Source organism: Vombatus ursinus, unplaced genomic scaffold (assembly GCF_900497805.2).
Source record: "Vombatus ursinus unplaced genomic scaffold, bare-nosed wombat genome assembly UNPS02013931.1, whole genome shotgun sequence".
In the NCBI taxonomy this organism is placed as follows: Eukaryota; Metazoa; Chordata; class Mammalia; order Diprotodontia; family Vombatidae; genus Vombatus; species Vombatus ursinus.
This window is the reverse complement of record NW_020953709.1, coordinates 2,443,488-2,465,406: the sequence shown is the minus strand read 5'-3', so window position 1 is coordinate 2,465,406 and position 21,919 is coordinate 2,443,488. Positions and strand designations below refer to the sequence as shown.

The following is a 21,919-nucleotide window of genomic DNA, read 5'->3' as shown; positions in this document are numbered from 1 at the left end:
GTATGGATGCTGTGGTGCTAGCTGATGGAACACCTGTGTTTTCTTGGTGTCAGCACAAGCAACAGATAATTGATCCATACTTTGTTGCATCTCATCTTCAAAGGCTGCATGGAGTGCACAATCATCTCAGAATGAAAAGTCATGCACCAATACTCCATCCACTTTGGTCTTGGCTTCTAGACTTTTCAAGCTGATGAATTTACCCACACGGCTGAAAACATGCTGAAAAGCATGTGAGCAAGCACATAGTCTTGTTTCATGCCATTGGTGACTGGGAAAGTGCGAGAGCATCATCCATTATTCAGAACCCAGGCAAGCATGCCATCGTGAAATTGACATACAGTATTGATGAACTTCTCCAGGTGACCAAATTTTGGCATAATTTTCCATAAGGCCTTATGACTGACAGTATCAAAGGTCTTTGTTATATCTACAAATGTAGAGTACAGGCCTCTGTTCTGCTCCTGGCATTTCCCCTAGAGTTGTTGGGCAGCAAATACCCTATCGACCATTCCTCAATCCTTTCTGAAGCTGCACTGGCTCTCAGGTAGATGAACATCTTCCAGGTGAAGGATCAGTCTATTAAGGTGGACTCTGGTAAGAATCTTGCCAGCAAAGAGTAAGAGAGAGACTCCCCTGTGATTGTCACAGGATAGTCTATTTCTTTTACCTTTATAGAGATGGACAATGAATGCATCCTTGAACTCCTGGGGGATAACCTCCTTTTGCCATATAACCTGGAAAATTGTGGAATGAAATCAATACGAGGTGCTTTGCCCCAGAAAAGGAGTCTAATGGCATTCAAATCTCCTTCAGTTGTGACCAGCTATGGAGGGATTGATGTCAATCTGTGGTAAACAGTCAATGGTTTCAATATTGATTGATGAGAGTCTGTTGAGAATGCTATGGAAGTGCTCAGCCCATCCTTCTAGGATCATGTCCTTATCACTTATCAATGTGGCTCCAATAGCATTGCATAGTTGAGATGTACCACTAGTCTTTGGTCCATAAAAAGTCTTCCAGCATCATAAAAGCACTTTGGATTGTTACTATCAACGTAAAACTGAATTTTCTCTGCTTTCTTACTGAGCCAAGAATCCTGAATCTCTCTAAGCTTCGCTGGCCCTTCACTTTTGATGGAATTAAATGCTGCCTTCTTAGAGATGGATGAATTATCCTACTGGGAAACCCTGTGGAGTTCACGTTTTTCATTGCGCAGCTTCTGAATTTCCCCATCATTTTCATCAGATCAGTCTCGGTGTTTGCAAGAGATATGACCCAGACGAGCAAATGCAGTGCCGTACACTAAATCTCCGAAAGCTGCCCACTTCTTTTGTGCTCCACTGTTGTCAACTGTGTGTTGGCTCAACTTTCCTTTCAAGTGAGCAACAAACTCCTCCCTCTCAGAGAAGAGCTCTAATCTCTTGGCATGAATTCTTCTGGGAGTCCTTTTGCCTTGGGGCTGCCACTTTTGTTGAATGTGAATGTTTAGCTTGGAAAGGATAAGTCTATGCTCAGTCCAACTGTGCCACACACATTGCCTTTGTTACTCTCATATCCTCTCTGTCTCTCCTCCTTACTAGTCTCTTAAATGCCAACGTTTGATATAAGAGTGCATCCATGACATTTACTATATTCAGATAGATGGAAGACAGTGTTGGTGATGAGAAGGTGATGAGATGCACAAGTCTTCAGTAGTAAATGATCATTGCTGTTGCTGTTTCCAACTCCATTCCTCCCAAGGACTCCTTGCTATGTCTGGTAGTCTGGTACTCTAGCATTGAAGTCACCCAGAATGATAAGCCGTCTTCTTTTGGCACACTGAAGATAAGTGTCTCCAAGACTTCATGAATTTTTTTCTTTGATCTCATCAGGGTTTGTTATGGTGGGAGTATAGACACTGATGATGGTGGCATGGCATTTTCCAGCAAGTGGCAATCACATTGTCATGAGCCTGCAGTACCCTCCTTTTGATAGGCAAACAAGTTTGTTGACTAGATTAGTTTTAATTGCAAAACCTGCACCAGCTTCATGGCATTCCCCTTCACCATGGCCACTCTACAAAAACATGTATCCAGCTCTGATTTCAGTAAGCTGAACTCCATTTGCCAGTTTTGTTTCACTCAGGGCTACTATTTGGATGCAATACCTGCTGTGTTCTCTTCCAAAATGAGCTGTTCATTTTTCAGGTCTGCTGGATTTTGTGTTGTCTATAAGTGTGCAAACATTCCATGTACCGATCATGAGTGGAATCATCTTTGCAGAAGTTTTTGTACATTTTTTTGTGTGTTTTGACACAGGGTGTGATCCCTGCCTGCTGTGGTAATCAGGCCAGGGCATAAGCAGACACTTTTTAGGGGACCTTTTCTAGCCCCTTACTCATACTAGGAGGTTAGCAGTGATATCATTAAAAGGCAGTTCACATGACCAGGGGGCTACTGAATCCTACTGCTGCTTCTAGTGAGAAAATGGATTTATGGCCTGGGACACTTGTGTGCAAGCCTGTGACTACAACTCCCAGTGTATCTGCACCTGCTGCTTCATCATTTGCATGTCACCACAGGACTTTGAAATAGGTTAAAATGGTAAAATGGTATGGGCGATGCATTTTCATTCGTGCATAAATCAGCTTTAAGTGAGGAAGAATTGCATGAAGTTCTCACGTCAAAGATGCTAAAGTCATCCACTGCATCTTGAGCCATCACCAGCCATCTTGATTCTCTTCTGCCACTGAGCTGTGATGACTAGAAGAGAGAACAAGGCCAACAGCTTCAGCTGAGCGATAATTGAACAGGTTGTGTCATATGATGGTGATTAAATACTATTGTGCTATAAGAGAAATGATGAGGTGGATGCTTTCAGAAAAACCTGGTAAGATTTTCATGAACTGATGCAAAGTGAAAAGAGCAGAATCAGGAGAACGTAGCACACAGTAAAAGCAACAAAGTACAATGAGCAACTGTAAATGACTTAGTTATTCTCAGCAATATAATGATTGAAGACAATTCCAAAGGTCTTATGATAAATGCTATCAATCTCCAGAGAACAAAGTCATGGAGTCCAAATGCAGATTGAAGCATATGTTTCTCTACATTATTATCCTTGTTTTTCATTTTGTTTTGATTTTGGTCTGCATTTTCTCTTTTAACATGGCCAATATGAAAATGTTTTGCATGATTGCCCATGTGTATAATCTATACAAAATTGCTTGTGATATCAAGGAGGGAAGCATTGAGTCAGAGAATTGGGAACAAAAAGTTATAAAAAATAAATATTACCACTTTTGTCTATTTATAACTTAGGGGAAAAAAGTAAAATTAAATGCAACCCTCTGCCCCAAAAGCCAAATCAAGATGACTTTACTTAATCCAGTGGAAACACCACCTCAGCATCATACTTCAGACATAGAAATTCTTTGTGGATAGACGATTCCCTCAGAACACAGAAAGAAAACTACCTAGTGAGGCCTCTTCTCAGAGCAGTTTTAGGTCTTAAAGATTACCAGTGTGAGGAGAATTATGATCCTTCTATGTCATTGACTAACACACACATAAGGACAGAAAAATCTGTAGGTGACAGGAAGGTCAGAGTTATCTGCCCAGTTTCTAGGCTAACTTATGATATAGAAAGTAATGTATGCCTTGGTATAACTGAATGTATTCATTAAAATACATACTAAAAGAAACTTTAATTTTCATGCTAAGTGTTTGCTTTGTATTGGCATCATACCTATTTTGTAATACCTTTTGTGTACCTTGCATATTTTATTGTATGGCCTATTGTGTGATTTAGTAGGCCTTCAGTTGTTATTATTTCTTTGCTTAGTTGCTTTTATCTGATGTATTTTTATGTGCCACTGAGAAATGTACATGGGGTAAATGCTGTGGGTAATATGGACAGGTAGTCATTGACCCAATCTATCAAGTGTGGCTTGGTTCTGTATTATTTCTACTGCAAAGATTTTGTTTTCTGTTGTTGTTGTTGTTAAGCACCCATTTCCTCCATTTCACATTATTTCTCTTAACACTTGATGCTCTTCCTGTCTTCTATTGTATAATGTCCCCTTGTTTGGAGTATAAGTTCTCAGGTCATCTCAGGGACCGACAACAGAGAGGGGATACTTTATTTTTTTAAACAATATATATTTCTTTGTCACATTGTGAGTTCCAAGTTGTACTTCTCCCTTCCTCCCTAGTCCTCATTTAAGAAAGCCACCATTTGAGATAGATTTACATGTGGAAAAATACAATACGTAGTTCCATAGAACAGTTCTTTGTCTGGATGTAGACAGCCTTTTCCTTCATATGTCCTTCATAGAGGATTACAATATGTATAATACTAAGAGTAGCTTAATCGTTCAGAGATAGTATTTGAACCATATTGTTGGTATTATGTTCAGTGTTCTCTTGGTTTTGCTCATTTCACTCTGCATCATTTCATGTAAGTCTTTTCATATTTTGCTATAATCAATCTGTTTGTCATTTCTTATAGCACAGTAGTATTACTCTACAAACATATACCACAACTTATTCAATCATTCCCCAATCAATGGACATCCACTCAGTTTCAATTCTTTGACAACCCAAAGAGAGCCGCTATAAATATTTTAGAAAACATAGATTTGTTTCCTTTTCCCTGATTACCCTGAGAAATAGACTTAATAGTCATCAAATTGTACGGATAGTTTTGTACCTTTTTGAGCGTGATTCCAAATTGCTTCCCAAAATGGTTGGATCAGTTCAAAATTACACCAATACTATATTAGTATTCCAATATTTCCATATCCCCTCCTGTATTTTTCCTTTCCACCTTCTCCCCTTTCTACCAATTTGAAAGGTGTGGGGTAGTATCACATAGTTGTTTTAATTTGCATTGCCTTAATCAATAAGAGAGAGGATTTTCATATGACATATGCTAAGGATGTTTCTTAGCCCCCAACTCATTTAAAAAAGGGATTTGCTTTCCAACTGGGGATATAAGAGAGAGCCATTTCATAATTACTCTTCTGAGGGCAAAATTCTCATGATTGTTGGCCATATTGTATACGTTTTTACCATAAATCTGAGCCTGAGAATAACCTGATGTTAATACTTGTCACTGCATGGGGAAGTACAATTGTTCTAGGTTCTCATCTTCCCCCTTCATGGAATGAAAGATGTTAGAATGAGACTGCATTCTCCCTAACACTTGGCCATAGGGGGTTCAGCTCACATGGATATCAGTTAGGGAATCTGACACAGGATAGCCTTGCTGATTGGGTTACTAGGAATCTGATTTAAATCAGAGTTCAGCACTAGTTCATTTATGTCACTCTTACAAAATTGGGGATAAATATACAACAAAGATGAAACTTTTTCTTGCCTTCAGGACAAACCTGATGACTGAAGGTCTGATGTGCATGGATTTTTTTTTCCTTTAGAGATTAGGCCTTTGGGTGCTCAAAGTATATGAAGAAGAGAATCATTGCTTATCTCACAGAATTCTTACTAATAGGGCAGGGTTAATGTGCAATGCCAACCTGGTCAGTCAATTTCATCATGAGGAAGTGTTCATTTCTCATCTCAGATTGGGTTTAAGCTAGAGAACTTTTCCTCCTAGAACAAGGACAGTTCTTGGCATCAGAGAAATACCATTCTCCCTGGAATCATGAGAGGACTACAATGCATGCCATAGATAGTCTTGGCAGAGGAACTGCAGGTGTTTGGGTTGAAGAAGAGGTGAGATGAATTGGAGAGGACATGTACCTATGCCTGAATATTTAAATAACAGCTTCATCCAGGATACACTAGAAATGTTCTAGTTGAATCAACATGAAATAAATAGGACCAATGAGTTAATGTTCCAAAGAGGCTGACTCAGTTATAAAGGTAAGAGAAAAAGTTTGAATTGGTTTATTTGTCTAAAAGGGGAATGGTCTTTGGGCAGTGACCTGAATTTTCCCTCCTTGGAAAGTTTCAGAGACTTAGTAATTGCTTTATGGAGATGCTGGAAAAAATATTCTTGATCAGGTTGAGTTTCAGAATTTTATTCACATTGTTACATTCCATAATAGAGGAATTTTGCAACCTAAAATTATAAATTAAAATTAATAAGCATTTCTCATTTATTTATTACACCTGCTCTATATAAGCCATTCATAGTTTGATATACACATATATTGGAGGATAAATTTCTAGTCTGAAGGAACTTGAATCACCACTCCAGTGTTCTTTATTTTTCATTTAGATCACCTATGGCCCATTTGATGTTCTTCTGACTGAGAAGATTCAGTACCCATACATCTATCAGATGGGCAGCAGGGAATCTACTCTTCACCTTGCATTCATCAAATTGATGCTACATTTTGGCTGGACTTGGGTGGGACTGATTATTTCAGATAATGAGAGAGGGGAAAATTTCTTCAGTGATCTGAAAGAGGAGATGGGCAGGAATGCTCTGTGTGTAGCCTTTAAGGAAAGAGTGTCTCCAACCATTGTATATGATGAGTATCATTATCTCGTTTCTAGGATAATTGCATCATCAGCAAATGTGATTTTCATCTATGGAGATACAGACTTGCTTCACCAACTTGTTTTTGCATTTGTTTATTATGTACTTTATGGGAAGATGTTGGTTGCCACCACTTCTTGGGATTTTTCTCTTGATTCTAGTATTGAATCCCTTACCCATTTTCATGGTATAATACTATTTTCTCATTCCCAGTTGGAGATTCCTGGTTTCACAGATTTTATAAGAAGTCAGAAAATCAGTGTGAACCCTGATGACATTTTCCTAAAGGCTTTCTTGGAGTCAGCACTTAAGTGCAGATTTTCAGACAAAAGTCATATAGAAATGCTTCAATCTATTTGCCCAGAAAGTGTTTCCTTGACAGATGTACATAATGTGAAATTTGACACAATCATTATGGAATGTAGTTTTAATGTTTACAATGCAGTATATTTAGTAGCCCATGCTCTCCATCAAATGCTCCAGTCTGAGGCACAAGAGACATCAGAACGTGAAAGAAACCCAGATCTTTCTTGGAAGGTAACATTCCTCTTCCATTCATGGGCTTAGAACAGGGTACTCACAACATTCATTTGTTAGTTATCTGTTCTATGGATGATGCAGCAATGACCTGAGGCAACGGTATTACCTCATATTCCCCAACATTTTGTCCTGTCTTTTTCATTTGTGATTTTATTGAATTCTGGGTGAAAAGAATGAAATTGCCTCGGACAATAGGCATTGATTTCACCTCTGCTATAGCAATCTTGGTGAAGTTGTTGGTGTCCTTCCTTTTACACATCTCTCTGGGTATGTGTCTATATGGCAGTAGAGTTTTACTGAATTGGTTCCAATTTAGCACCTTTACAGTGGCCTAGTTCACAACATTGCAAATGCCAAGGTGCTTTGTGGGAATTTCTACTTGATCACTTTTAATTTCTATCAACATCTATAGCTGAGCAGTATACTTGATATTTGTACCTGGGTCCACTTGTTTCAAAGATGTATTCATGTTTTCTTTTTTAAATGTAGAGGAATACTTTATTGGCCACTATATCCTAGATATGTTTCTTAATGCTTGAAGGAACTGGTTGCTATGGTGGAAATGTTGGGAAACTGGGCACACAGTGGGTGAACATAGCCTAGTAGAGTTTATAATACAAGAGTGGACATGTGGATACAGAATGATCAGCAGTCTAGAATTGGAGAGAGCATATTTCAAATATCTCAATGAGAAATTGCCTGTGGTCTGAAGTTCTACGAGATCAGTCATTCCAGGATAGATAGGAAGTTCTAAGATAGTAACTCAGTAGTCAAAAAGAGAGATGATACCAATGAGGAAGAAAAGGAGGATTTGTTTGCATACAGCAATGATTAGACACCAAAAGTTCAACCACCAACGCAGATGTATACATCATATGTACAGGAGAAGGAAGAATGGGCATGCAAGAGATTACTAAGACTAAACATGAAATAGTCCTGTAAAGATAGTACCAAGAGAATCAAAGATCAAAATTATCTGAGTTTGCTGAAGAAATGAGCTTAATAGGAAAAATTATGATTTTTACTTCTCACAGATTTTAGATTGTTTAAAAAAAGTAATTGAAAAATAGATGAGAACATAGCTCTGGGTGGATAGAGACATGATTATTGACAATAGAAAGGTGGCTGCTCAATTATTTCCTCATTTTATGTTTCACTCAGAATGAGTTTTGTAATAGAATAAAAAAAAATGAAACACTTGATAAGGAGTTGTTTGGTCTGGGTACGAATAACATAATGAGATTCCTGTAGGCAATCTCTAATCAAAATGAACTAAGTAAATGGACCAGTGGAAGACAGTCAGACCGGGGCAAATATTGTTGTAGCCCAAGACCACGAGTTGGATCAATTAAATATAGTTTCTGTGGGCATTTGAGAATTTGGTTCTGTGCTCATAAATCAGAGGGAGAAGCTTGAGCCTTTTGTGAACTGGCTGTTTTATTGTTTTAATGAAGTTTTTTCCTTCACTTTTTAGAACCAGACAACTCTGATAATTAACATAGTGCTGGGTCTAGAGTCAGGATGACCTCAATTAAAATCTAGTCTCACGCACTTAATACCTGTGTGATCTTGGGCAAGTCATTTACCTTCCATTTATAAAAATAATAATTATTCGTATCATAATCATCATTTATAAAATAATTACTAATGGTATAATATCATGTAATTATGCAACACTTATAATGTAAAATACATGATAAAATGTACCATCATATAATAATACAAATAGCACTTTCTACTACTTCTATTTCTATTACTACTTCTACTACTATTACTAGTAGTCGTAGTAGTAGTAATATTATCACTGCTACTACTACTGCTATTACTACTCTGACCATCAAGGCAATTACTACAAGTATTACTATGAAAACTACTACTAATATTAACTGTAAGATAGCACACTTCTCCTTGAATTCTGGGACAGTTCTAGAATAGATTCTTTTCTTTTTTTATAAATCAAATCTTGATTTATTGTTTTGTTGATTGTCTACAAAGAAAAAAGATTATGTATAAACAAAGTGATGGTAAAAAAATAAAAGGTAATAATGCAGATTAATCCTAGGAGAGTGTTGTGGGTATTGACTTTTTGGGGAGAGCTGCTGCCTTGTGCAGGGACAGATTTTCTGGACTACACTCCACTCCCTACCCAGTGAGAGAGATCTTTCCTGCTGATCTTCTAAATTGTCTTGGGCTGGAAAATTGTTTCACTCCCTCTTTTTTGTTGGTTCTGCCACTCCAGAATTTGTTTTGAGGCATTATTTTCATGTTTTTTTAGGGGAATTTGTGGTGGGTTATACAATCCTGTGCTTTTCTCTGTCATCTTGGTTCTGCTCCTAATTCTATTTTTTGAGGTGATAATTCCTTTGTTGGATATTGTGCTTCTTTTATTAAGTTATTTTTCTTGTATCACTCATTTTTTAAACCAAGTTTTCATCAACCACTCTTGTCTCCTTTAACTTTTTCAGGAATTCTTGTTATGGTGGTGTCTAATTTGAAATTTCATTTATGGTTTTTCTTGTTGCTGTTTTAACTCTATTGTCCTCTTTTGATTTGGGGTCTTGATCTTTTCTGCCACCATAGGAGTTTTATGGTCAGGTCCTTTTTTTTATTTGCTTATTTTCCCAGACTACTCCTTCATTTTGAACCTTAACCTAAAGTTGAGCTGTGGTCTTAGGGTGGGTGTGGTGGGCACTGTCTTAAAGGTTAGGCTTTTTTATGGAATTCTTTTAAGAGCTAGTTCTGGGGGTCGACATATTATTGGTGCTCCTGAGGTGTTGTTCTCCAGGGAGAAGTGTAGTGACTACACTCTTTGTTTGGGATCTGGTCTTTACCAAGGAAGAAACTCTGTTCTTCTGTAATTGCAAGAAGAAACACTACCCTCTGACTTTCACCTGTGACCAGGTCCCCTGTTCCTCTACATTCTTAAGGGCTAGTGCTTCTCTCGGCCATGGAAAGTCTTTGGGCTGAGTTCCTTAAGCTGCTGCAGCTGCTGTTACAGTTACCTCCAACGCCCACTGCTTTTATTTTTACAATGTCCCATCTGGTTTAGGCCCCAAAAAGGTGTCACAGACCTCTCTTTGCAACCTTGTAAGTTGTTTGGGGCTGAGAATATGCCACATCATGACTTTTATTGGCTATGCTGCTCCAGAATTTCATATGATGCATGTTTGGAGGAGAACATTAAGAGAGTTCAGCTGGGTTGCTGCCTCTAGTCTGCCGTCCTGACTCTGCCTTACAAATAATTTTTAATGAGGTAATTTCAATGACTTTATTTTATTTAGACAGGAGAATTAAAGATTATCTCCTTTCCCCCTTCCCACATTTTCTTCAATAGCTTGGACTTTATATGTGACACTATTTATAGAGCACACTAAATATTCCCAGCCACACTTCCTTCTTTCTTCTTCAAAGTTCTTTTTATTCCTTCCTGTCGGATATACTGATTAATTCTCTGTTGTTGTCTCTTTATATTTCTCTGGTACCTTAAAGAGAATATAATAATTTTCCCCCTACAATTGACTTTTTAATTCTTTGATTATCCACCTTCAAAAATTTACTGAGGAAACTTGTCTTAGAAATGCCCAAGTTTTTAAAAGCTTTGCCCCATTTTCTGAAATTTCTGGAATTCTCAAGTTTTATATACTTACACATATATGTATACACATAAGCATATACACAAAAGTGTACACAAATACACTCACATATAGTAGTTTGACTAGATAGGGAATTTGGTACTGAAAGCTTAGTTTATCTGATTTTTTTCTATATTATATTTACTTTGCTTTTCTTATTTACTGTTCTAGATTAGAGAATTTGTATGACATAAGTTTACTTTCTTATGTGTATTACTTCTTGCTTTTGTACCACAACTCCAAACTTTCCTATTATACTAATTCTCTTTTCATTTCCTACTTTAGCCTTCCTATCCCCTATGATAAATGTCACATCTGGGTGTGTGTGTATGAGTGTGTGTGCGTGTGTGTGTGTGTGTTATTTGCAGTAGACGTTGCAGGTCTTCATAGAACTGATAAACTTTGGCCTGTTTGGCATCAGTGATTGACGTATAGAAGCATAGACTTGTATTATTATTATGCTGAGTAGTTTGCCTTGGATTCCAATAGATATCATTCCACCATTTTTGAGATGATACTCTAATACTGTTTTTCTCACCCTTTTATTTACTATAAGGGCTATTCCATTTCCTCTAAGGGATTCTTACTCACAGTAGTTTATGTGATTATTACCTGAATTAAACTTTGCTAACAAAGATTTGTGCAGTCAAAGCTATGGTTTTGCCAGTAGCAATGTATGGCTATGAAATTTGGACCATAAGGAAAGCTGAGTGCTGCAGAATAGACGCTTTTGAATTGTGGTACTACAGAAGACTTTTAAGTCCTCTGGACTTTAAGTCCTGCTGTCCTCCTGGACAGCAAGGAAATCAAATTAGTCAATACTTAAAGAAATTAATTCAGACTGTTCACTGGAAGGTCAAATCCTGAAGTTGAAGCTTAAATACTTTGGCTACATAATGAGAAGACAGGACTCATTGGAAAAGATCCTGATGTTGGAAAGGAATAAAAGTAAAAGGAAGAGGAGACAGCTGGGGATGAGATGGATAGTGTTGTGGAAACCATGAATATTAACTTGGACAGACTTTGAGATATAGTGGAGAATAGAAGGGTCAGGCATGCATGGTCCATGGGGCAACGAAGAGTTGGGCAGACCTCAACAACTGAACAATAGAGATGTATTATTATTTCTGGCCTGTTAAATTCTTTCTTTTCCCCATGAAATAATGAAATTTTACCACAACATTTCTCAGCGAGAAGAAAGTAAACATAATTTCTCTTATCATGCTTCTCACTCTACATTTTCAATCTCTCTGGGGAATTTTCTTCAATATTTAATTTTTTAAACATTTAATACTAGTTAATTTTTTTGTCAATTGCACATAAAGATAGTTTTCAATATTGATTTTTGTAAGATTTTGAGTTCCAAAATTTTCTCTTCCCCCTTTGTCCTTCCCCAAAACAGTTAGCAGCCTCATATAGGTTAAAATGTACAATCATGTACAATCACATTTCTGCATTAGTCATGTTGTGAAAGAAGAATCAGAACAAAAGGTTAAAACCACATAAAAGAAAAAAGAGTCAGGAAAAACAAAAATAATATGTTTCAATCTGTATTCAGACTCCATAGTTCTTTCTCTGGATGTGTATAGCATTTTCCATCATGAGTCTTTTGGAATTGTCTCAGATCATTGTACTGGGAGAAGAGGAAAGGAGGAGGCAGACAAGGGTATTATATATCTGTGAAGAACTGTCTATCAAGGTTGGTTATAGCACAGTGTTGCTGTTACTCTGTACAATATTCTCCTAGTTCTGCTCACTTCAGTCACAATCAGTTTATGTAAGTCCAGGTTTTTATGAAATCTGCCTGCTTATCATTTTTTACTAATTAATTAATTTATTTTTAGTTTTCAATATTCACTTCCACAAGATTTTGAGTTCCAAATTTTCTCCCAATCTCTCCCCTCCCCCTACCCTAAGATTAAGTGCATTCTTAATACCCTTACCCCAATCTGCCCTCCTTTCTATACCATCACCCTCCCCCCTAGCCTGTCCCTTCTCTTATGCCTTTCCATTTCTATTTTCCTGTAGGGTAGGATAGATTTCTATACCCCTTTGCCAGTATATATTATTTCCCAGTTTCATGTGGAAAACAATTTTTAACATTTGTTTTTAAAACTTTGAATTCCAAAATCTCTCCCTTCCTCCCTCCCCACTCCCTTCCCATTGAGTTGGCAAGCAATTCAATATAGGTTACACATGTGTAGTCATACAAAACACTTCCTGTTGTGAAAGACTAACTATATTTCCCCCCATCCTATCCCACCCCCCATTTATTCTATTCTCTTTCTCCTTTCACACTGTCCCTCTTCAAAAGTGCTTTGCTTCTCACTACCCCCTCCCACAATCTGTCCTCCTTTCTGTCATCCCTACCTTCCCTTAACCCCTTCCCCCTCAATATTTTCCTGTACAGTAAGATAGATTTCCATACCCAATTGAGTGTGTGTTATTCCCTCCTTAAGCCAAATCCGATGAGAATACAATTCACTCATTCCCTCTCACCTCCCCTTTCTCCCCTCCACTGTAAAAGCTTTCTCTTGCCTCTTTTATTTGAGATAATTTACCTCCATTCTACCTCTCCCTTTCTCCCTCTCCCAGTACAAAACTCTCTCACTGTATAATTTTATTTTTTAAATATCATCCCTTCATATTCAACTCACCCTCTGCCCTCTGTCTATATATCACACACAGATATGTATATATATACACATATGTGTACATATACACATATATGTGTATATATGTATATTGTGTATATATGTATGTGTGTGTGTCTGTGTGTGTGTGTATAATATGTGGGGAATCAGTGGAATAGGTTAGGTACACAAGACACAGTGATTGATGATAGTCAATCAATGATTGCATTAGTGTTCCAATTTTCCCTCACCTTCTTCAACACCCATCATTTTCCTTTTCTCTTATATTAGCCAATCTGATAAGTGTGAGGTGGACCCTCAGAGATGTTTTAATGTGTATATATATATATATATATATATTCCCTCCAACTACCCTAATACTGAGAAAGGTCTCATGATTTATAAATACCATCTTTCCATGTTGGAACTGTGAGGAGGATTCCCTCTCCACCATGGCCACAAGATCCAACTCACCAGCACTCCTCACCTCAGACCACCACCCAGGACCATGACCCAGATCCAAGCATGGACAAAGCAAGAGAATCCTGCCTCAGCACCAGCAAAGAGATCTTTGCAATCTTCCTCTGATCAGCCGCTCAATCCCCCCACCATCTGTGGGCCAAGGGCTGCAAAAGCATCCACTGCCACCGTGGCTGCCGCACTGGGGCTGTACTAGGGCCAGGACTGGACCATGCTTCTCTCCCAGCCTGGCACAACAGACCTTTCCTATCAATCATTCAGGTTGTCTTGGGCTGGAAATTTGTTTCACTCTGTCTTTTTGTGGGTTCTGCTGCTCTAGAATTTGTTTAGAGTCATTTTTACATGTATTTGGAGGGGTTTGGGGGAGAGCTCAAGCAACTCACTGCTTTTACTCTTCCCTGTTCATCATTTCTTATAGAAAAATAATATTCCACTGCACTCATAGACCATAATTTGTTCAGGCATTTCCCAATTGATGGGCATCCCCTAAATTTCCAATTCTTTGCTACCACAAAAAGAGATGGTATAAATGTTGTTGTACATGTGGGTCCTTTCCCCTTTTTTTATGATCTCTTTGGGATATAGACCTAGTAGTGGTATTGCTTAATCAAAGGGTATGCACAGTTTGGTTGTCCCTTGGGCATAGTTTCAAATTGATCTCCAGAATGGTTGGATCAGTTCACAATTCCACTAAGAATGCATTAGTGTTCCAATTTTCCCTCACCTTCTTCAACACCCATCATTTTCCTTTTCTCTCATATTAGCCAATATGAGAAGTGTGAGGTGGACCCTCAGAGATGTTTTAATGTGTATTTCTCTAATCAATGTATTCTTGTAAATTTGACTCATTTCTCTATATTTTAGAAAAGAGGCCTTTATCAGAGACATAAGCTGTAAAAATTATTTCCCAGCTTTCTGCTTCCCTTTTAGTTTTGGTTGCATTGGCTTTGTTTGTACAAAAACTTTTTAATTTAATGTAATCAAAATTATCCATTTTGCATTTCATAATGTACTTCTTCTCTTCTTTGGTCATAAATTTCTCCCTTCTCCATAGCTCTCACAGGTGAACTATTCCTCGCACTCTTAATTTGCTATATCATCCTTTATGGTTAAATCATGTACCCATTTTGACCTTATCTTGGTATACAGAGTAAGATGTTGATCTATGGCTAGTTTCTGCCATACTATTTTCCAGTTTACCCAGCAGTTTTTGTCAAATAGTGAGTTCTTATTCTAGAATTTGGAGTCTTTGTATTTATCAAGCAGTAGATTACTATAATCATTGACTACTGTGTCTTGTGTACCTAACCTATTCCACTGATTCATCACTCTATTTCTTAACCAGTACCAAAAGTTTTGATGATTCCCGCTTTATAATACAGTTTTAGATCTGGTATGGCTAGGCTACCATCCCTTGAATTTCTTTTCATGAAGTCCCTTGATGTTCTTGACCTTTTGTTCTTCCAGATGAATTTTGTTATATTTTTTAACTCTATAAAATAATTTTCTGGTCATTTAATTGATAAGGCATCAAATAAGTAAATTAATTTAGGCAGAATTCTCATTTTTATTATATTAGCTCAGCCTATCCATGAGCAACTGATATTTTCCAATTGTTTAGATCTGATTTTGTGTTTTGCAATTGTATTCACGTGGCTTTTGTATTGGCAGATAGACTCCCAAATATTTTTTAATGTCTACAGTTACGTACAATACAATTTCTCTTTTTATCTCTTGTTTTATATAGAAATGCCAATGATTTATGTGGATTTATTTTATATCCTGCTATTTTACCAAAGTTGTTAATTGTTTCAAGTAGTTTTTTCAGTTGATTTTGTAAGTATATCATCATATCATCTGCAAAGAGTAATGGTTTTGTTTCCTCATTGCCCATTCTAATTCCTTCAATTTTTTTTCTTCTCTTATTGCTAAAGGTAAGATCTCTAGTACAATATTGAATAATAGTGGTGATAATGGGTATCCTTGTTTCACCCCTGATCATATTGGGAATACCTCTAGCTTATTCCCATTACATATAATACCTGCTGATTGTTTTGCTAGGTACTGCTTATCATTTTAAGGAAAACTCTATTCCTTTGCTTTCTAGTGTTTTTAGTAGGAATGAGTGCTATGTTTTGTCAAAAGCTTTTTCTGCATTTATTGAGATAATCATAGGATTTCTGTTATTTTTGTTATTGATATGGTCAATTATGTTGATAGTTTCCTAATACTGAACCATCTCTTCATTCCTGTTATAAATCCCACCTGGTCATAGTGTATTATCCTCATGATAAATTGCTATAATCTCTTTTCCAATTTAAAAAAAAATTGCACCAATATTCAGTACGTAAATTGGTCTATAATTTTCTTTCTCTGTTTTGACTCTTCCTGGTTTAGGTATCAGCACCACAGTTGTGTGATAAAAAGAATTTGATAGGACTCCATCTTTGTCTATTTTTCCAAATAGTTTATATAGAATTGGAATTATTTATTCTTTAAATGTGTGGTAGAATTTACTTGTAAATCCATCTGGCCTTTGAGATTTTTTCTTAGGGAGTTCATTGATGGCTAGTTCAGTTTCTTTTACTAAAATGAGGTTATTTAAGTATTTTATTTCCTTTTCTGTTAATATGGTCAATTTATATTTTTGTAATTATCCATCTATTTCACTTAGATAACAGATTTATTGGCAAAGACTTGGGTAAAATAGCTACTAACTACTGCTTGGATTGCCTCTTCATTGATGGTAAAATCACTCTTGTCATCTTTAATACTGGTAATTTGATTTTCTTCCTTTTTTTAATCAAATTAACCAAAGGTTTATGTATTTTATTGGTTTTTTCATAAAAGTAGTTCAGTTTTAATTATTAGTTCAATAGTTTTCTTCATTTCAATTTTTTAATCTATTTTTTATTTTCAGAATTTCTAATCTGGCATTTAATTGGTTATTTTTAATTTGTTCTTTTTCTGGCTTTTTTAGTTGTGTGCCCAATTCATTGTTCTCTTCTTTCTCTATTTTATTCATGTAAGCATTTAGAGATACAAAATTTCCCCTAAGAACTGATTTGGCTGCATCCCATAAGTTTTGGTATGTTGTCTTATTACTGTCATTCTCTTTGATGAAATTATTGATTGTTTCTATGATTTGTTGTTTGATTCACTCATTCTTTAGGATTAGATTACTTAGTTTCCAATGAGTTGTTAGCCTATCTTTCTATGGCCCTTTATTACAGTTAATTTTTATTGCATCATGATTTGAAAGGGATGCATTTAATATTTCTACCTTTCTGGATTTGATTTTGAGGCTTTTATGGCCTAATACATGGTCAGTTTTTGTGTAAGTATTATGTATCCCTGAGAAAAAAAGAGGATATTCCTTTCTATACCCATTAAATTTTCTCGAGAGGTCTATCGTATCTAACTTTTCTAAAATTTCCCTCTACAGTAATATTCTATTCTGCCTCTCCCTTTCCTCTTGTGCTAGTACAATCCTTTTCTTCACCCCTTAATTTTTTTCTTGTATCATCACATCAAAGTCAATTTATACCTATAGCCTCTGTCTATATACACTCCTTCTAACTGCCCTAATAGAGATACAGCTCTCAAAAGTTATAAATGTGATCTTTCTGTGTAGTGAAAACAGTTTAAATCTTATTGTTAAATGTTGTTTTTTTCTTATCTGTTTACCTTTTTATGGTTCTCTTGAATCCTTTATTTGAAGACTGAATTTTCTGTTCAGCTGTGATCTTTACATCAGGAAAGCGTGATGTCAATTTTTCATTGAATGTCAATCTTTTCCTCTGAAATATCATGCTCAGTTTTCCTGGGCAGATGATTCTTGGTTGTAATCCAAGCTCTTTTGCCTTCCAGAATATCATATTCCAAATCCTTCCATCCTGTAATGTAGAAGCTGCTAAGTCCTGTGTAATTCTGACTGTGGCTCCTGCTATTTGAATTCTTTCTGTCTGTTTGGAATATTTTCTCCTTGACCTGATAAATCTAGAATTTGGCTACTATATTCCTTAAGGTTTTTATTTTGGGATCTCTCTCAGGAGGTGACCAGTGGATTCTTTCAATGTTTATTTTACCCTCTGTTTCTAGGATGTCAGAGAAGTTTTCTTTGATAATTTCTTGCTGTCCAGGCTCTTTTTTTGGTCATGGCCTTCAGGTAGTCCAATAACTCTTAAATAATCTCACCTGGATCTGTTTTCTAGGTCAGTTGTTTTTCTAATGAGGTATTTTATTTTTTTATATTTTTTTTCATCTTTTGACTTGGTTTGCCTGATTCTCAGTGTCTCATAGAGTCATTAGTTGCCAATTGCCCAATTCTAATTTTTAAGGAATTATTTTCTTCAGCTAGCTTTTGTACTCCCTTTTTCTTTTCTTTTTTATGTAATTAATTAATTTTTAGTTTTCAATATTCACTTCCATAAAATTTTGAGTTTTGAATTTTCTCTGCCGTCCTCTCTTGCCGCCTCCCCAAGATGTCATGCAATCTGATATAGGCTCTACTTATACATTCATATTAAATATATTTTCACATTAGTCATAATGTAAAGAAGAATTAGAAATAATTGAAAGAACCACAAGAAAGAAGAAACAAAATAAAATAGAAGAAAAGAAAAAGAGCAAAGAGTATGCATCAGTCTGCAATCAGACTCCATACTTCTTTCTCTGGATGTGGAAAACATTTTATATCATGAGTCTTTTGGGGATGGCTTAGGTCCTTATATTGCTGAGAAGAGGTAAGTCTATCAAAGTTAACACTGCACAATGTGGCTGTTATTGTGTACAATGTTCTACTGGATCTGCTCACTTCACTCACCGTCAGTATATACGAGTCTTTCCAGTTTTTTCTGAAGTCAACCTGCTCATCATTTCTTATAGCATAATAGTATTCCATTACATTCATATACCATGACTTGTTCAGCCATTCCCCAATTGATGGGCATCCCCTCAATTTTCAATTCTTTGCTACCACAGAAAGAGATGTTATAAATATTTTTGTACATGTGGGTCCTTTTCCCATTTGTATGATTTCTTAGGAATACAGACCTAGAAGTGTTATTGCTGGGTCAAAGGGTATGCACATTTTTGTAGCCCTTTGGGCATAGTTCCAAATTGCTCTCCAAAATGGTTGGATCATTTCACAACTCCACCAACAATGCATTAATGTTACAATTTCCCCACATTTTCTCCAACATTTATAATTTTCCTGTTTTATCATGTTAGCCAATCTAATAGGTATGATATGATAGCTCCGAGTCATTGTATTTTGCATTTCTCTAATCAATATGGATTTAGAGAATCTTTTCATATGATTATAGATAGCTTTAATTTCTTTATATGAAAACTGCCTGTTCATATCCTTTGACCATTTATCAATTGGGGAATGACTTGTATTCTTATAAATTTGACTCAGTTTTCTATATATTTTAGAAATGAGACCTTTATCAAGAACATTGGTTGTAAAAATTGTTTCCCAGCTTTCTGCTTCCCTTCTAATCTTGATTACATTGGCTTTGTTTCTGCAAAAACTTTTCAATTTAATATAACCAAAATCATCCATTTTGCATTTCACAATATTCTCTATTTCTTGTCTGATCATAAATTCTTCCCTTCTCCATAGATATGACATATAAACTATCCCTTGCTCTTCTAGTTTGCTTATAGTATCAGTCTTTATATCTAAATCATGTGCCCACTTTGACTTTATCTTGGTATAGGGAGTAAGATGTTGGCCTATGCCTAGTTTCTGCCATACTATTTTCCAGTTGTCCCAGCACTTTTTGTTAAATAGTAAGTTCTTAACCCAGAAGTTGGAGTTTTTGGATTTATCAAATAGTAGATTACTATAATCATTGACTATTGAGTCTTTCATACCTAACCTATTCCATGGATCCACCTCTCTCTTTCTTAGCCAGTACCATGCAGTTTTGATGATTGCTGCTTTATAATACAATTTAAGTTCTGGAAGGGCTAGGCCACCTTCCCCTACATTTATTTTCATTAGTTCCCTTAATATTCTAGACCTTTTGTTCTTCCAGATGAATTTTGTTATTGTTCTTTCTAGCTCTATAAAATATTTTTGGTAGTTTGATTGGTATGGCACTGAATAAGTATATTAGTTTAGGCAGAATTTTTATTTTTAGTATGTTAGCTCAGTCCATGAGCATTTTTCCAGTATTTTTCCAACTCCAATTTCCAATTCCAATTCCAATATTTTTCCAGTTATTTAGATCTGACTTCATTTGTGTGAAAAGTGTTTTGTAATTGTGTTCATATAGTTCCTGGGTTTGTTTCAGCAGTTAGACTCTCAAATATTTTATAATGTCTACAGTAATTTTAAATGGAATTTCTCTATCTCTTGCTGCTGGACTTTGTTAGTTATACATAGAAATGTCAGTGATTTATGCAGGTTTATTTTATATCCTGCAACTTTGCCAAAGTTGTTTATTATTTGAAGTAATTTTTTACTTGATTCCCTAGAATTCTCTAAGTATACCATCATATCACCTGAAAAGAGTGATACCTTTGTTTCTTCTTTGTCTATTCCAATTCTTTCAATTTCTTTTTCTTCTTTTATTCCTAAAACTAACATTTCTAGTATAATATTGAATAATAGTGGTAATAATGCACATCCTTGTCTCACCCTCGATTTTATAAGAAATGCTTCTAGCTTATCCCCATTATCATGCTTGCTGATGATTTTAGATAGATGCTACCTATCATTTTAAAGAACACTCCATTTATTCCTATACTCCCCAGTGTTTTATAGGAATGGGTGCTGTATTTTGTCAAAAGATTTTTCTGAATCTATTGAGATAATCATATGATTTCTGGTATTTTAATTATTGATACGGTCAACTATGCTGGTAGTCTTCCTCATATTGAACCACCCCTGCTTTCCTGGCATAAATTCTATCTGGTCATAATTTATTATCCTTGATATAAGTTACTGTAATCTCTTTTCTAATATTTTATTTAAAATTTTTGCATCAATATTCATTAGGGAAATTGGTCTATAATTTTCTTTCTCTGTTTTGGATCTTCTCAGTTTAGGTATCAGCACCATATTTGTATCATAGAAAGAATTTGGTCAGATTCCATCTATTTTCTCAAAAAGTTTATATAATTTCAAAATTAGTTATTGTTTAAATATTTGATAGAATTCACTGGTAAATCCATCTGGTCCTGTAGATTTTTTTCTTAGGGAGTTCATTGATGACTTGTTCAATTTCTTTTTCTGAAATGGGATTATTTAAGTATTTTATTTCCTCATGTTAATCTTGGCAATTTATATATTTGTAAATATTCATCCATTTCACTGAGATTATCAAATTTATTGGCATAGAGTTGGGCAAAAGAGTATTGTTTGGATTTCCTCTCCACTGGCGGTGAATTCATCCTTTTCATTTTTTGATACTGATAATTTGGTTTTCTTCTCTTTTTAAGTCAAATTAACCAGAAGTTTATCTATTTTATTGTTTTTTTTTCATACAACCAGCTCTTAGTTTTATTTATTAGTTCAATAGTTTTCTTAATTTCAATTTTATTAATCTTTCATTTGTTTTTCAGAATGTCTAATTTGGTATTTAATTGGTGATTTTTAATTTGGTCTTTTTCTTGTTTTTTTTTTTTTAGTTGCATGCCCAATTCATTGATCTCCTTTTTCTCAATTTTATTCATGTAAGCATTTAGAGATATAAAACTTCCCTGAAGAACTGCTTTCACAGTATCCCATAAGTTTTGGTATATGGGCTCATTATTGTCATTCTCTTAGATGAAGTTATTGATTGTTTCTGCAATTTGCTGTTTGACCCAGTCATTCTTTACTGTTAGATTATTTAGTTTCCAATTATTTTTTAGCCTATCTTTCCATGGCCCTTTATTACTAGTAACTTTTATTGTATAATGATCTGAAAAGGATGCATTTAATATTTCTGCCTTTCTGCACTGGATTGTGAGGTTTTATGCCCTAATATGTGGTCAATTTTTTTGTAGGTGCCTTGTACTACCAAGAAAAAGGCATATTGCTTTCTATCCTGATTCAATGTTCTCTACAGGTCAAACATATCTAACTTTTCTAAAATTCTTTTCATCTCCTTAACTTCTTTCTTGTTTATTTTATACTTAGATTTACCT

The 21,919-nt window shown here is 35.6% G+C and overlaps 1 protein-coding gene across 1 annotated transcript in view; it reads left to right on the top strand.

Moving 5' to 3' along the window:
• Positions 1 to 21,919, top strand: part of LOC114040702 (vomeronasal type-2 receptor 26-like) — a 57,940-nt gene that overhangs the window by 23,959 nt on the left and 12,062 nt on the right. The window contains 1 exon segment of the mRNA XM_027858850.1: positions 6,226 to 7,026. Coding sequence (XP_027714651.1) covers positions 6,226 to 7,026 — 801 coding nt within the window.